This window comes from Pseudorca crassidens, chromosome 10, assembly GCF_039906515.1.
Source record: "Pseudorca crassidens isolate mPseCra1 chromosome 10, mPseCra1.hap1, whole genome shotgun sequence".
Classification (NCBI taxonomy): Eukaryota; Metazoa; Chordata; class Mammalia; order Artiodactyla; family Delphinidae; genus Pseudorca; species Pseudorca crassidens.
The window spans coordinates 94,185,872-94,201,873 of record NC_090305.1 but is presented as its reverse complement, the minus strand read 5'-3'; the positions used below and the strand labels follow the sequence as shown (position 1 = coordinate 94,201,873).

Below are 16,002 nucleotides of genomic sequence, written 5' to 3'. Positions count from 1 at the left end.
GGTGAGCTCTCTATCTTCAGAATTTTTCAAGCTGAATGCTTATCAGCTGACGATTCTGAGGGTGGCAGGATGTTAGGCATAAGAAGTGCTTGATAAGCAGGATGGATTCCAAACTCAGGCACCTCAACCACAAAACGAGTGGCAGAGCTTTTACTTTGGCTAAACTATTCTATTTAAATGACTATCCCTGCATATGAGATTCTATCTTTCCAATATTTTTAGTAGTAGAAATGCCTGGACTTCTACAAAAGGAGAGCCTTAAAAGTTAGTCATTTGTTTTTTAAATGTCATAAATTAGAAAAGCAAAAGGTTGTTAATGCTATGTTCATCTCTTTTTCTGTTCCTGTTATTGTTACCGTTTTTAAAAAAATTTCCTACACTGTGAAATCCAAAAATCAATGAAGTACAAGAGTAACTGAATACAGAGATTTCCCTACTCTGAGAGTCTATGATTATTTTCTAAAATGAATCCAACAAAATCTATTTGTTAAAAATATAGATACCACATTTGTGTTAAACCAAAAGAAATAAACACTTTGGTTCTGTAGCACTCAATCAGACATATCCTCCTATTTTTCTGCTCACCTCAGACTATTTGGAAGACTACTGCAGAAGACATTCACGAAGAAAATAAGCCTGGTATCCCATATATACCTAATACTTAGAAAATTCATTTCTCAACTCATCAAAATGCCACCAAACAGCAATAAGAAATTAAGTACTGAATATTAGGTATATCTGATATTGAGTTTCTGGAGAGGATTTTGTTAGTGAGAATATCCTACAGCGTTACTGCCAACAGACTTTGTAATTAGGAAAGCTTCGACATTCATGCACTGCTATATGAGTTGGGATTTTACACAAGGAAATACATGATCATAGGCAAATACATAAACCCTTAAAAATACCGCTGAACATCAATCCTTCAAGGTGTCTATACTCAATGTGTACTCACTGCTCTTGCCTGTGGATTTTATTTTCAACTTGCGATCTCTAAATTCCACTATCTTTCACATGCTCATGAACTTTCATTAGCTGATAATCCTAAAAGATTGCAATTTGCTTTTTAAATGTTCTAAACCACAAATATAAAAGGTAAAGCTTTGATTGCCTTTACTTTTTATTTTTTGCAGTTGCTTTTAAATTTTTCCTTTTCCTTCAAATAAGAAAAAGTATTAGAGAATTATAGGATTAAGAGACTACCAAGCTTTTTTCTTTTCCAACTGTGAGCTTTATGGCCAAATCGCTTGTCACCTGGACTATTAACTTACTGGTAATTCAACTGCTTGCTTATACATATTCACTTTAAAATGTGTGTGTGTGTGTGTGTGTGTGTGTGTGTGTGTGTACGTGCGTGTAATTTGTTGTACATGTAAACTTATACGTGTATAAATTTGAGTGTATGTGAATTTATGTGTATAGAGCATCATATAACCAAATTATCTTATAGTCAAACTATCTCAACCCTTATAAAAGCAGAAGAATACATCTTCCCATTCAGATTTACAGTTTACCCTACAATGAAAGATATTTTGCAAATATGAAAGAAGGGTAAAGAAGATCAACATGAAAACGTAAAATCTGTTTGGTGTTTTAAGATAAACTGTTTTAAAGGCTGATTGGTACAAGGCACAAAAACTCCAAGTCACATTTGCAGCAGGATATAATTGCTACTTACAAGCAAACTGAAGCTTTGCTTCTCTGCTAACAATTGTTCCAAATGAGTTTGTTGCTCTGCACTGGTACGTTCCAGCGTCTTGGGTTTTATTGGGGTTATTGATCAACAAGCTGCCTTCAACAACACTGTAGCGGAAATCCATACCAATGTCAACATCTGTTCCATTTAACTTCCACCTATAGTATAAAAATGCCAGTAGATAAAGCCTTGTAATATTAATCAATAATTCTGAGTTGTCTAAAATACATAAAAACTATGAATCGCATGAAATATCATCTGTGACTGTTTTTTAACCATGGTAAAAAAAAAAAAATTAGAAAAGCTCTACCCAGCAATGGTGCCAACATAGATACATACACATGCTTTAAAAGAGCACGTCCTTTTAAAGTAAACAAGATATTAAAATTTTAACACTTGTTTTTGTGACTACTTACAATGCTACAGACACTTCCCTTTTGTTTTGGAAAGAATACACCATTTTCCGGTAGATTGCTGAGTATTTGATGAAATTGCAGAGTTGCTTTGATTTGGTCCTTAATATGACTGAAATGGCTGACTACAAAGCAGAGGAATTCCATTGATCTAGAGTTATCTTAGGAACCAAACTAGCCTTCAACAGGGATCACTTTGAAGATCTCCTTAGCTACCAGCACTCAAACATCAACCAACCAGCCCAATAAACTGTAGATCAGGCCATTAGGTAACAGACACAAAGAGTGTTTTCTTGCTTTTCTGTTTGTTTACTTGGATCATCTGTGTATCTGAGTATAGGGCCTGGCCCAATAAATTAGTTTTAGTGGGACTCACACATTTAAACAAAAAAGCTTTAGTAACAAGATCTCCTTTTTTTTTTTTTTTAAACAGCCAATAACATTCCAGAGAGACCTTATTTTAACCAAACTGCATTTCAGTAAGTTGTTTTAATACGTACAAACTTTTGAACTAATACAAAACAATGATTATCTTTTTTTCTCTTCCTTCCCCACAATCCTACATAAAATATCAGGTAATGGATACAGCATAGTCGGAGTATCTGAATTATCAACTGTCTCCTAGTAGCGTTCACACTGGGAGGCCAAAAATAAGGCAACACTAGACCATAAAGGAAATTGATTGGAAGCAATAACGGGAGTAAAGAATGAGAAACAGTGATCTTATTTCCTTCAAACGGTAAAAAAAAAAACACTCTTTAAACGTGTGCGTGTATATACATACTCATTGTGTATCCTCTTATAACATTCGGGGGCACTAGGGCTGGTATGCATAATGTAAAAGCATTGAAATGAAAAAAATGAAGGCCAGTTAGTTTCAAGATTTTGGATACTGGGTATCATCAGAAACATGTTTAAAGAATGAGTGCTTTCTTTCCACCAAGACGTCCGTCTCTCATACTTCAAAGTCAATCTTAAACTACACCTCTTCTCATGAAGTCTTCCTCAGTATTCCTAGTCAAGATAAATCAAAGCTTCCCCCAAGCTCCTACAGAATTCTCCTTACTTGTTTAGGTGGGAATTCTGCCTTCACCATAGATAATTTGCCTATATCACTTTCGTAGTCTCCCTTTAGTAACCTAGAACTTGACACTCAGTGTGCTCAATAAAGGTTTGTGGTATTTCACTAAATATTTTACTTCTTGGCTGGATATTTTAGCTTTGAGCATACACAATTTAAGAAGCATCCTAGCCCACCACAGCACAGCAGTGTACATTTGTTCACGTCTATGTCTTTGAAAGGTGAAAATACGGAAACATGAGGCGTGGGAAAGGTGGGCCAGATCAAGAAATGGGACATAGCTCTTTAAGTGTCTTTTGATAAGAAGATGGGTATTAGAAACTGACATTGTTCTTAAGCTTGACGGTAATTCTCTCTGTGTTCTGACACAGACAAGAAAGTAATACGCAATAAAAAGAGAACGACTGGGTTACGTCCTAGCAGGTCTATATGCTCATGAATCTCCAGGGCTGACTGCCTGCCCTAGACAATTTTTTGAGTCAGCTGGTCACATCTCTGTCATAACTCTCACTTCAAATGAGAGTCGAGCAATTTAATATGACAAGTGTAAGAACTCAAAGAGGAAATTGGAATCTAATGTGAGCTGCAAGCAGAGAGCGGAATTTAGGAATGGGATCACGTGAGCCTTTTTAGAAAAGTCTTTGTAGGGATAATGAGAACACCTCTGTGGGTTTGTCTACACTCGTCATCTCAACCAGAATGCTCTGCAGAAAGTCCATTACTCTACTTTATTACCTGCTTTTACATACAAATAGCAAAGGAAAACGGAATATTTAGAAAATAAGGCGCTTGTTGTGAAATGCAGTTGAGTCTCCATTACACAGCGCTATACCAAGTTTTATTGCGATGCAGTCGCTGTTCATTCCAACTGAATGTGGACTGCGTTGAATTCCTTATTCTATACTGAAACACTCTTGAAAATATTCACAATCCATTTTCAATGTTTGAGGAGTCTTTTAAGAACTGGTAATATAGAGGCGATGCTCATTTGACACAAAGAGATTTTCCCAAGGGCCAGGACATGGGTGAGTCTTGTAAGCTGATTTCTGAATTATTCAGGGAATCACAATCCCATTCTCTCCAGAGAGTGAGGTTGTGCACAACCAAATACTGACACTGTGAAGCTCTGTAAGGTACCATTTTTCAGACCTTGCTGGGAAGCTGTCTATAGCATGTGTTGTAGCAAAACCCTCTCTCTTTGTTCCCTGTTTCAGCTTGGCACCGAAGAAGGGGCAGGACCTTTCTGACCTGAAATTAGTTGTCTGCAAACCAAGCTGAATACAAACTTCACAGCAAAATATTTCCACCAAGTACTTGACCATTCTTTCCATCGGGAAATGGAGGCTGACAGCCATAAGTACTGTCACATGTCCTTCCGGAACTTTAATACAAGGAAAGTGGGCACAAGTCAAAACTTCTTAAGTTTTTCTGGGTCTGGGTCAATCCTTTCAAAATTGAGGGGCAGGAAACAATGAAAAGAGAAGGCTCCATTCAGGGAATAAACACAAAGAAGAGAGGTCAGTCGGGGCATCTGAGGGAAAACCTAATGGCGAAGATCCCCATGAAGAACTCACCTTGAATTTCTCCTAGGGGTTCCTCCCCTCAAAGTCAGCCTGAAGACTGAAAAAGTTCAGCCAGAAGGATGTTTGAAAATACCTGATCTCTCCATTCTTTCTCTTGTTCTTTCCTCCTACAAAAGGGAGCTTTTAGCTCCCAGGTACCAATCAGCTATTTCGTCACAGAGAAACTACCAAAAGTATACACAGGCAAGTGAAGTACACTGCAACCAACTGCTAGTGCATTTGATTAAAAGTTTTCTTCTCAGCTTTTCCTGGCAATCTTTAAAAACATAATAGGTTTCTGTTCCTCTGCTTCTTTTAAATAACAAAGCAAGCCCCCATATCTAGAAACACAATGTTACAAAAGCAATGTTAATTAAAGGTCAGAGTTTGGGGAAAAACAAAGCAGCAACCTGCCAAATTCTGCTGCAAAATTTCTTCTCATTTGTGGCTAACACCTGAACTTATACTTGGCGATGTATTAAAAACTGGGGCCATTTAACTCATCATTTATGTGTGTAGGAACCTTTGCCTCTTGCATTTATTCATTTATTTATTTTACTACGTAAAGCATTTAAAAATGTTTGATTTAGCCTTGAATTCAACATATTATAGGGAGAATAGCTACGTATTCTGATTTATCCAGGACATTGCTGGGTTTACACCTGTCCTCCTGGAATAATCATTAACAGTGGCCTTTTCCTCTCAGAAGTGTGCTGGTTTGGATGATAAATTACATATTCACCCTAATTATATGGTCCATTAGAGAGTTTTTTTTTTGTTTTTCTTTCTGGAATGTACTTCTTTTTTTTGTCCCTATGACAAAAGGTCATTAGCCCTCCAAATTCACTTAAATATCTCCTTTCCTGTGAAACTTTCTCTGATACCTTCCCTCTCTATCCTGAAGCAGACTTTCTTTCCTCCAGAATGCCCTAGAACTTGGACATCCTTTATTCACACTTCCAGCATAGTCCTGTACTTCCACCTCCAGGCACTGACCCCCAAAGCACACTATTTGAATATGTAGTTTATTAATCTTTGAATACCTCAAACCTAGGATGGAACATTGCAGCTGCTTTAATGTAGTGGTTTAAACATCTTTCCTAGAGGATGTATTTTTCAGAATCCTAATATATACCCTAGTTCAAAGTAGACCTACCACGATGGAATCTTGGTTAGAAACTCTATAATAACTCATCCCAGGTAATTCCTGAGTCAACTCCTTGGACCCTGGAATTCACAGTTTGAAAATCACTGGGGGGGTCTGATGAATAATGCTATGTTTGATGAATGAATGGGCACACAAACTAAACTCTAAAACAATTTCCACTACGTTAATACTACCATCCTGTATGGGATGTCCCTTGCCCTCTGCCAATTTGAAAACTATCAATACCTACCTCAGTTCAAATTCCACTTCTGTGCCCCCCGGGTGACTCCAATTTCTTCCTCCCCTAAACTATGACACATGTGCCATATACGCTTTTGGTCTTTATATACCACTACATATTGGTTATTAGCTTAAGGTTTTCATCAATTAAATCTGAATAGAGGTAAAATAATATTTATGATATGTATGTAAATTATATAAAGGATCCCAAGACAATAAAGATCTGTGTTTAAGAAAAGGAATATTATTACTCTTGAAGTCTCCTATTTCCATTTTGTTTCCAATCACTCTTATCTCAATGGTTGATTATAATCTTGAATTTTGGCTTTTTCATTCCTTTGATTTTATGATTTTATCATGTATGTTAGTATCCTTAAACAACTACTCCATCTTACTGCCTTTGAACTTAGTAAATACGGGATTATAAACTTTGCATTCTTCTATGACTTGCTTTGTCTACTCAAAGTTACGTTCCTGTGACCCATCATGTTTTTGTAGCTATAATTCATTCATTTTTACTGTTGCATGGGGTTACCGTGTATGAATATGCCAGGTTATATTTATGTATGTTATTTATATTACGTTAAATTTGCTCTTCTAAACTTCTGTCAATTTGGTGGGTTTGAAAGAGTGTGTCATTTTAGTTTTAATTTGTAATATTTTAATATACACTGATAATCTCTTTATATGATTAATGGATATTTGATATTCTTTTCTAAGAAGTATCTGATCAAGTCTTTTGGAAATGTTTTTATTAGGTTACTTGTTTTTTACTTTTTGATTTGTGGAAATTCTTTAAATAGTTTATATATTAATCCTTTGCAAATAATATGTATTAAACATATCTTCTCCCAGTTGGAAGCTTATAATTTTACCCATCCCAGTATATTCTGCTAAACAGAAATTCTTAATTTTAGTGAAGTTAAATATTTTCTTCTATGATTTGTGCTTATTTGTCATTATTGAAAAGTTTTTTCTTCCCTCCAAAGTCATAAATATGTATGCCTATTTCCTTTTAAAAGTTTTGTAAATTTCCCATGTTGGTCTTCTATTCACTTGGATTTGATCTTTGTGTACCCTGTGAGGTAGGGATCTAACTTCATTCCATTTTTTTTAAACACATGGATAATCCACTGTGCAGTATATATCTTCTCAATTTATTTCTAATATTGTCATGACTTTTAACTTTTCTTTTTTAATCTTCACAATACAGTATTGTTTTTATTATTTTTATTGTTTAGTGCAATTGATTTTTACGTGGAAATATTAACCTTTACCATTTGTGTTACTTATCATTCTTTCTTATATCTAAGACAGTATACCTGGGATCATTTTTACTCTGCTTAAAGTATATCTTTCAGCATTTTCTTTAGTAAGGATCTGCTGGAGTCAAACTTCAGTTTCTGTCTGTCTGAAAACACATTTACTTTCTTCTCCTTTTTAAAAAGTACTTCTGCCATAAAAAAATTTGACAGCTAATTTCTCTCAGCATATTGAAGATTCTGTCTTCTGTCTTGATTTTTTTGTTGCTATCGAGAAGTCAGCTGTTGGTTTAATTGTCATCTCTTTGAAGGTTAGCTGTATTACAACTTTGGCCTACTTTTATGATCATGTCTTAGGGTTGGTGTTTTGCTGTTTCTCCATGATAATTCTAGACAGGGCTTTACTTTTATTTGCACTGCTTGAAATTCACTGGGCTTACTTAGTCTGTGGCTTTGAATGTTTAATTAGCTTTGGGAAATTCTTAGCCTTTCTTTAAATATTGCCTCTGTCTCATTTTTTTTTTTCCTTTCCTTATGTAACTCTGATTAGATATGTGTAAACGTTTTCTCTTAATCTCTTTTTTCTCTGTCTCTCTCATATTTGGATAAAGAGGAACACCTCTTTATCCATTTCTGCTGCTTTTAGACGATTTCTTCAGATATATCTTGCACTTTACTAATTCTCCTTTCAGCTGCGTCTCATCTGTTATTAAAACCACTTAACACCAAGGTTTGAAACAGGCAATTACTTTTGCTTTTAAGTCCTTTGGGAAGCAAGGTTACTTCTTATTACATTCACTCTAAGAATGTAGCCCTTGGGTCCCGGGTCTATTCTGGAAGGTGTTCGCATGTTAGACTCTCCTTCTGGTTGAGTCTAGGCTTTGTCTTGTGACCCCAGTGCCCTGTGAAACTGCAAAATCCAAAGCTGCAGTTCACATAGTTCTTCAAGGTGAAAACTGCTTTCAGTGTTCTTCTCTGGGTTCAAAACCCACTTACTAAGTATTTCTTTCTTTCCTGCCAGTTTATTGATGCATTTTTAAAAAGGTGTTTTAAAAAAATATGTTGTTAAGTAATGTTAAGGCTTTCAGTGAGATAGTCAATCAGGATATTTAATTCCTGGTACTCCCAGAAACAGAAGCTGGGTACTAAACTTTTCATGAGCACGAGCATCTCTTGAGCATCTCAGGATATCCAACGATGCCTATCTAAAAGCTCTTTCTGTAATCAGCACTCCGTAAGCATTTGTTGTTTAATAACAGAAAGTATATGCGTGAGAACACATGCTTTTAAGTTAACAAACCTGATATGAGGTTTTGGATTCCCTTTAACTTCACAAGTGAGCTTCACTTTTTTCTCCTCAGAGTCCAAAGGGAACATTACATGACTTGGTTCTTGAATGAAAATTGGGCCATGCAGTGTGTAGTCATCTGAAATAAGAAGAGAAAATGTCCAAAAATGAACATCTTCCAAATAGGGACAATGACAGGAAATAACAACAAAATGAAAATAAAAGAGGTAAACTAACAAAAAAAAGAGTAATACACAACAGATTCGTTCCAGCCTCTGGATGAAATTTCCCATTGAAGAATAATCTTTGGAATTATGAAGTGGAGATATGGACTCTCCTATTTCATATCGATGACTTATTTTTACCAACAGCTTCCAGACACCGAACGGCTTGGCATTCCCTTTTCTCTCCTCCACTTCTTATTGTTCCACCTGTCTTTAGCCCGGCCTTTTACTTTGTTCACATTTTGTGCCTCCTACGTGCCTTTTGTGCTGCTGTCATCCTGGAAGACTGTCTAATGTCACAAAGTTAGAATGTCTCTGCTCTGTAATGGGATACTATAGTTGGAAGCAAGCGATGATGATTTTGTAAATACATTAATAAGGAGAAGCAGCAGTGTACTGCTAAAATATGTACAAAACTTTCTTAAATTGGATATGCAGGTAAATAAAGAATAACCTAGAGTTAATGATTCTCAAATTATGTGTGGTAAATTAACAGTTTGTTTTTTTTCAACCTGTTATGGACCCATAGACGGATACTTGTGTAAGTATCACACAGCTGGGATTGACTAAGCACATGAGTTCAGTAATAACCAGACTGGTCTATACCAAGTTCAAAGAGGTATGAGTTTCTAAATTCCTTCTCTCAGTAACAGAAACTAAATGCATAAAACTTACTTTGTCATGGAGCAGCAACAAAGCTCAAAGAATGGAATAATCCACAAACTAGATTTGAAGGAGCAGTGTAGAGTACATATGCTTCTATAGTAAACACATAATAAATATTGGTCAAAAGGCCCCTCACCACCCATACCACGAAGGTGGTTTTCATTCTTTACAATCTAGTCCCTTTTTTCCTAGAAGGCTTTTCTAGACCCTCAGGTCTTCCTTTAACCACATGATTCATAAATTATATCCATATTTCTCTGTGGACACGTCTTTTTCTATGAAATGCATTTGTGCCTTTCTTTCCCCTTCTTTGGACTGTAAGCTCGAGAGCATGACTCTATCTTACCCGTTTTTGCATGTCTTGTAGTACTAACTACAGTAGCTTATACATCAAAGACGGTCAATAAGGATTTGTTCTAACTGAGGTATTTTTTCACTTTTTAATGTATTCAGTCAGCTGATTTAGGCACTGCCTAACAAATTCTGAGACAGAGGGCCAGGGTCTATGATGTAAAGTGATACTGAGTAGCACCCTGTAGCTGACAATCCATTTTCCCCTTATATGGATTATTCTGATGGCTGTGAATTTTAACTGCTATCCTGGAAAACCTTCAAAACCAGCTTTCTGTTGATAGGTGATAGGACGAGACTGAACTCATTCAGGTGAATCAGGACTGAGGAAAAAGAAGAAAGCCGATTTGGGGATCTAGGTGAAACATGGTAAAGTAATTTAAGTTTTTTTTTATCTTTATTGGAGTATAATTGCTTTACAATGGTGTGTCAGTTTCTGCTTTATAACGAAGTGAATCAGTTATACATATACATATGTTCCCATATCTCTTCCCTCTTGGGTCTCCCTCCCTCCCACCCTCCCTATCCCACCCCTCCAGGCGGTCACAAAGCACCACGGAGCTGATCCAGGCTTTAAAAACTCTGCATGTTCAGGTTGGGATAGAAGAAAAATTAAGGACACAAGAAAATCAAACAGAATTTTAGAGGAATGGGGACAGCCAATGACCTTGTTGAGAGAATAAGCAGGATATGGGTTCAGAAAGACTAGGAACTGAGATTCAACGCCTTGTGTCAGCTACTAACTCCATGACCTATGGAGAATCACCTAGTCTCTCTATGCCCCAATTTTCTCATCTATAAAATAACAGCGTTGGACTCACTCAGTGGTTCTATATTGGTTAAGGGTGAAAAAGAAGCCATGAAAACTTTCCCATAAACGCACTTGCACATACACATGATATTTGCATTCAAAGATGTCATGAATTATATTACCACCACCACCCTCTCTCCTCAGTCCATGTATACAATCTCAGGCTAATGAAGGAGTTAAACAAAGAAAACAGGATTTACCAAAGAACACACGGAGTAAAAGTACACAAAAGTATTTTTTTAAACACTGGTCATTTAAAGTAAGATATTTCAAAATCTGCATATTTACGTTTCAGATTTTCAATGACAGTTATTTTCAAAACAAATTTAGATACTGGTCATCAGTTAGCTCAATTCAATCTTGAAGAATTAGGTGAATTTTTAGCATATTTAGTTAAGTGACAAACATTACTCATCAAGATCACTAACACAGCAGCAGGTTTGGTAGATTTTTCTTTAAGAGAGAAATATATTTCTATTGTTGTCTCAATTCCAAAATTATGTGTGTGTGTGTGTGTGTGTGTGTGTGTGTGTGTGTGTATATATATATATATATATATATATATATATATAATATCAACCATCTCAGTTCATTGGTGTTCTTTGATTTGAATTTCATACAGAAATACACAGTCTGTTACTAGTACTTCCAAATAAGAATAAAACATAATAATGATTATCCAGGATGCAGCTGAGAGACTTTGGATTAACATCTGTACTATTTCTCAATGTATCCATGCCGTATTTAAATAACAAAAAGGATATTTTTTCTGTGTATTTTGTAACAAGAATTCATAATAATGATGCTTTGCATTTGCTATAATTGATACATTTCATCTGAAGTTTTTATTTTCTCTTGGTTAACCAAGCTCACTGCCTAGAAATTAACATTAGCATAAAGGGACTAGCATTTCAGTTCTCATCTAAGGAAATCCACAGCCTTTCAAGCATGAACTATTTGGTTTCACAAAGATGGAGGGAGAGATTTTAGAAAGTTGCTATCCAGGTGTAGAAAACAGATATCCTAACTTTAATACCTTTAAGACCAGGGTTACCAATATTTTAAGAAAAATGAGTTAAAGAGTTGCTTAATTTCCCCCAAACCTTGAGGTGCCTGGGTTAAACAGCCCTGAGAGTGACATTCTCAAATGCAACACGGAGCATGACACCACTAAGTCTGTTCTATCCGTGTGTAGGAGCCACAGAGTGACTTTCCAGTGGCTTGAAGGTATACACAAAACACTTTGCATGTGCTATTTTCAAAGCTGAGAAGATTAACTTCACCCTTCCCTTTATCACAGTAAGTTGTCCTATGTAACTAGTGGAGTGGCCGTGATTTTTCAGCCTGTGAGGTAAAGGAGCATCTCAGAAAGCAACAGAGGAAAGGATTAATAAGCCAATACACCTCAGTGTTGGTTTGTGGACCATGGGCATTGTAATTACGGCATGCTTATTTTTTTAAACCCCAGTCCAGACTGACTACACCAGAAAAATCTGGGGTCCATGAATCTGCCTTTTAACCTGGTTCTCTGAGGGATTCTTTTGTACACTGAAATTTGAGAAGTACTAACACAGACCCTTCTGATGCTAGCTCTCCATTTCCTGACAGCAGAACACCAGCCAACACTGGCTTTAGACTCACCCTTAGACTTTCTCTCTTAAGCAAAGTTTAACCAACAAATTCTTGTTTGAAAACATTTAGAGAAGGAATTTTAGCACATGTTTGGACTAATAGTTGAGAGGTAAGAAGCCAGGAACAGAAAACTATAAAACTGACCCACACAAAGAAAATGGGTGGACTTGTCAAACTCTGGGACTAAAGCTGTATAAAATAACCCTTAGAACACTCATAGTTGAACGCAAGAAGCTAATTGTGAGAACCCCCAGGGCTGAAACCCGTTGACAAAGAAGAGGCATCCTCAGGGAGACCCACTAGTCCACTTCCCTGTAGTAAAATCTTACCCTCACTTGATACACACAACATTCCTGCTATACCCACCCTTTATTTATATGTAATGAATCTCATCTTATTTAAATGACAGGCTGTTCAGCTTGATGTTTTTACTTTGGGATTAACAATAGGGTGAAAAGTCACGGTGGTGCTCCCCTGCCTTGGAGAAGTTAGGGGAATGGGCTCACATTGTTTTTAGGGATCTCTCAGGAAAGGAGAAGGTAAGGATCTTTCATACTTCCGGGAAGTCTCAAAAATCACGGTTAAGAAGAAGGATGGGGGAAGCAGCCAGGTGGTCAGAAACCCAGATAGAATCTCATAGATTCCAGACCACTGATCTCAGCCCCAGCTTGGGGGATTTAGTGCAAATGCCGATACTGGTACATCCTGATTTTCTGGGTTCTCCCCTCCTTGACAGCTAACTGCCAATCGGTCGCTAGGTTACCTCTAGCCCCACCACCCATGATCCCTAAACTCTATCCCACAGAAGCTCTCCAATTTTTATTCAGGGATAGTTTAAAAGAGAAGAGAGAATCTATGTTAAAGAAACCCTGCTTTCATGCTTCAATGAAGAGTGGGGAATGTTTGGATCTTCAGAAAAGAGTAGAGATTTCATGACCAGAAACTTATTTAGGTTAAAGATCAGGCTACTCTAAACCTTTCTCCCCTTTTGCTCAAATATTAATTTAAATAAATTTAATTTAAATGTAAAAGTTAATAAAAAGTTAAATAACTTTTAATTTAAATATTAAAAGTTACTGAAAAACATTGCTCTCAACCAGCAATTCTCAAACTCCTTTTCCCATTTGATTCTTCTCTTTTTAGAATCTATTCTGGGGAGAGATAAAACCAATGTTTGTCAGCCAACTTCTTCCTTTATCCTCCTGCAAGCAGCCCAGAAATAAACTGTAGTACCAGGGCTAGTCTTCAAAATTTTAGATTATTGAAAGAGATGCAGAGAATCACAGAATTTTAGATTAGAAGAGATTATTTATTCCTAAATGTATTTTCCCAGATCACAGACTAAAACTGTACTGCATCTGTAATAGAAAGAAAAATGATTTTCACCTAAGAATAAAATAATACTCCAAGAAAAACAGTAATAAAACAACATTGGACCATCAGATGTGAGTGAAATCACTGATGTCCCAAAGCTGCAGATAAAATAAGTTATAGCTAGATGTCACATTCTATCTGTAGCTTTGGGACATCATTGATTTCACTCTCTATTTTATTCTTTGAATTAATTTGGCCCATTTCTGCATGTCCCCAAAGTTCTCTCCCAGTCAAGCAGGATGCTGCTCAGTTAGGCTACCAGAAGCCAGACTGGGCTAAGGAATTGGAATGGATAGGGCCAGCATGAAGTTTTCTGAGACTGACCAGAGAAAAATAAGGCTGAATCTCAGGTGACAGTAGACTCAGGGAAGCAAAACAGAGGCCTGAGTATCAGGTCCCAGGGAATAAGAGTAGAGCAAACTCTGGATTCCAAGTGAAAGGTCAGCAAAAGATAACATGCATAAAGGATCAAGTGAGAGGGGAGGTAGAGCTTACAGAAATCCACTGATGCTAAATATAGATTTTTTTTTTTTTTTAACAGGGATCTGTGAACAGTCCTAAAAGGTAACTGAGATGGGAAGGAAAGTCATTTAGCAGCTGAGCCATATTAGACAGCAGGGATGAATTCAGGGTAAATATTTCATAGAAGATAACTTAATAAAAAAAAATAGTCAAGCTATCTCCAAAATAATTATTCCTCAAAGTGTGGTCTAGTAACCTCATGCACCAATACCCCCTTACCAGGGGGTACTTGATAAAAGGCAGATTTCTGAGCTCCTGACAGACCGACCCAGCACCTCTGTTCATTACTGTGCATTCTGCAGCTGGAAAACTAGTACTTTCAATTACGAATTGAGCACAGATAACTTTCAGCCCTAGACCAATTAAGGACACCAATGAAGAAAAACAACCCTGCAGAGTTTTGTTCTGTGTGCTAGATTACTCTGTAGCTACCATGTGGGATGGGGTAAAAGGTCGTGTTTTGCAAGCATAGCCCTTTGGTCAATGTGCTTCTCTTCCGCTGGAACTATTTTTCATCTGTTGCAAACTCAGTGACACAACTCTGCTGGGAAAGGACAAAAATGCAGTACTATGATTTCATCCCAGAAAACTAAAAATACCGGATTGAGTTCTACTTGTAATTGCTGTGGAGTTCCCAGGCGTCACACTTGAGGGTTGTTTAGGCCCTTCATCCTCACGGCAGGTAGAAAGTACTGCCATAGCAGCCAAGAATCTAGGACTATGATATACAGTCAATTTTCCTACAACATCAAATAGGTCGTTTGATTAAACACCTGGTCTTGGGCAGAAATGGCAACGATCTCATTTCAGGAAGCCAACTCTAGGAGACCTAATGCAGAACAACAAGGGCTTGAAATATAAGCTCAGAACATGAGCCCATGGGTTTAGATGAGAGTTTTATCTGGGTCACATCTGGAGGGCAGGTGGACTGTTGCATTCGGCACGCACAGAAGCATCCTGACGCGAACCACAGAGGCTTTGCCGTGTTGTGTCTTTTACTCTGCATCCTGCAGAGCCCTTGACCAATCCAGAGAGTAAATGCTGCGTGTGTGTGTTCGCGGGTGTGTGCGTGTGTCTGTGTGTGTAATCAGGGAGAACAACGCTGCCTTATTGGATTGCAAAGCAAAGCCATGCCACGGGGGACAAGGAACGGGTAGTCCCACTAAGCTGGTTTGTTGGGTGTGCTCCAGCGTCATGGTCACATTTCGCTTTTCCAAGGGGGAAGCCCAAAGGGGAGAACCAAATGTTCCAAGAAGGGCACACACAGGGCCCACTGTATCTGGCTGGCTGTGAGCCTTCTCCTCCAGCTTTTCTAATGATCATGGAAATTCGTTTTGGCTAAAAATCTGTAAGGTCAGCAGCATCTCCGTGGATCCAAATTACTCACAAAACGTATGGGCAATAACCTAAGGAAATTCAGAAACAAATGAAATACTGTAACAGTGATTTTCCAGAGTGTGAGAATTCCTTTAAAATTGAATAAAATTGAATCTACCGATCGTAGAAATGACTGGACAGCTGTCAAACGATCATTACAAATACGATTTACTGCTGTTCGTCTTTATAAAATAAATAGCAGGGGATGTTCAAAGGCCCCACACAAGGGCTTATGTGTGAAATTAGCCTACACACAGCATTTTTATTGAATAATTATTCCATTTGGTTCTATTTGGTTGGTCAGTTGAATGGAGCAAAGGCAAAACAGATACTAGAGGAGACAGACATTCCTACTT

General features: G+C 37.3%; 1 protein-coding gene across 13 annotated transcripts in view; it reads right to left on the bottom strand.

The window, feature by feature from the left end:
- The window catches only part of CNTN4 (contactin 4), a 977,605-nt gene that overhangs the window by 330,855 nt on the left and 630,748 nt on the right, over nt 1-16,002 (bottom strand). For all 13 annotated transcript variants that reach the window (XM_067755248.1, XM_067755246.1, XM_067755236.1 and 10 more), the window contains 2 exons: nt 8,702-8,828; nt 1,679-1,854 (listed from right to left, as the gene is read on the bottom strand). In XM_067755248.1, coding sequence (XP_067611349.1) covers nt 1,679-1,854; nt 8,702-8,828 — 303 coding nt within the window. The remainder of the gene's footprint in view (nt 1-1,678; nt 1,855-8,701; nt 8,829-16,002) is intronic.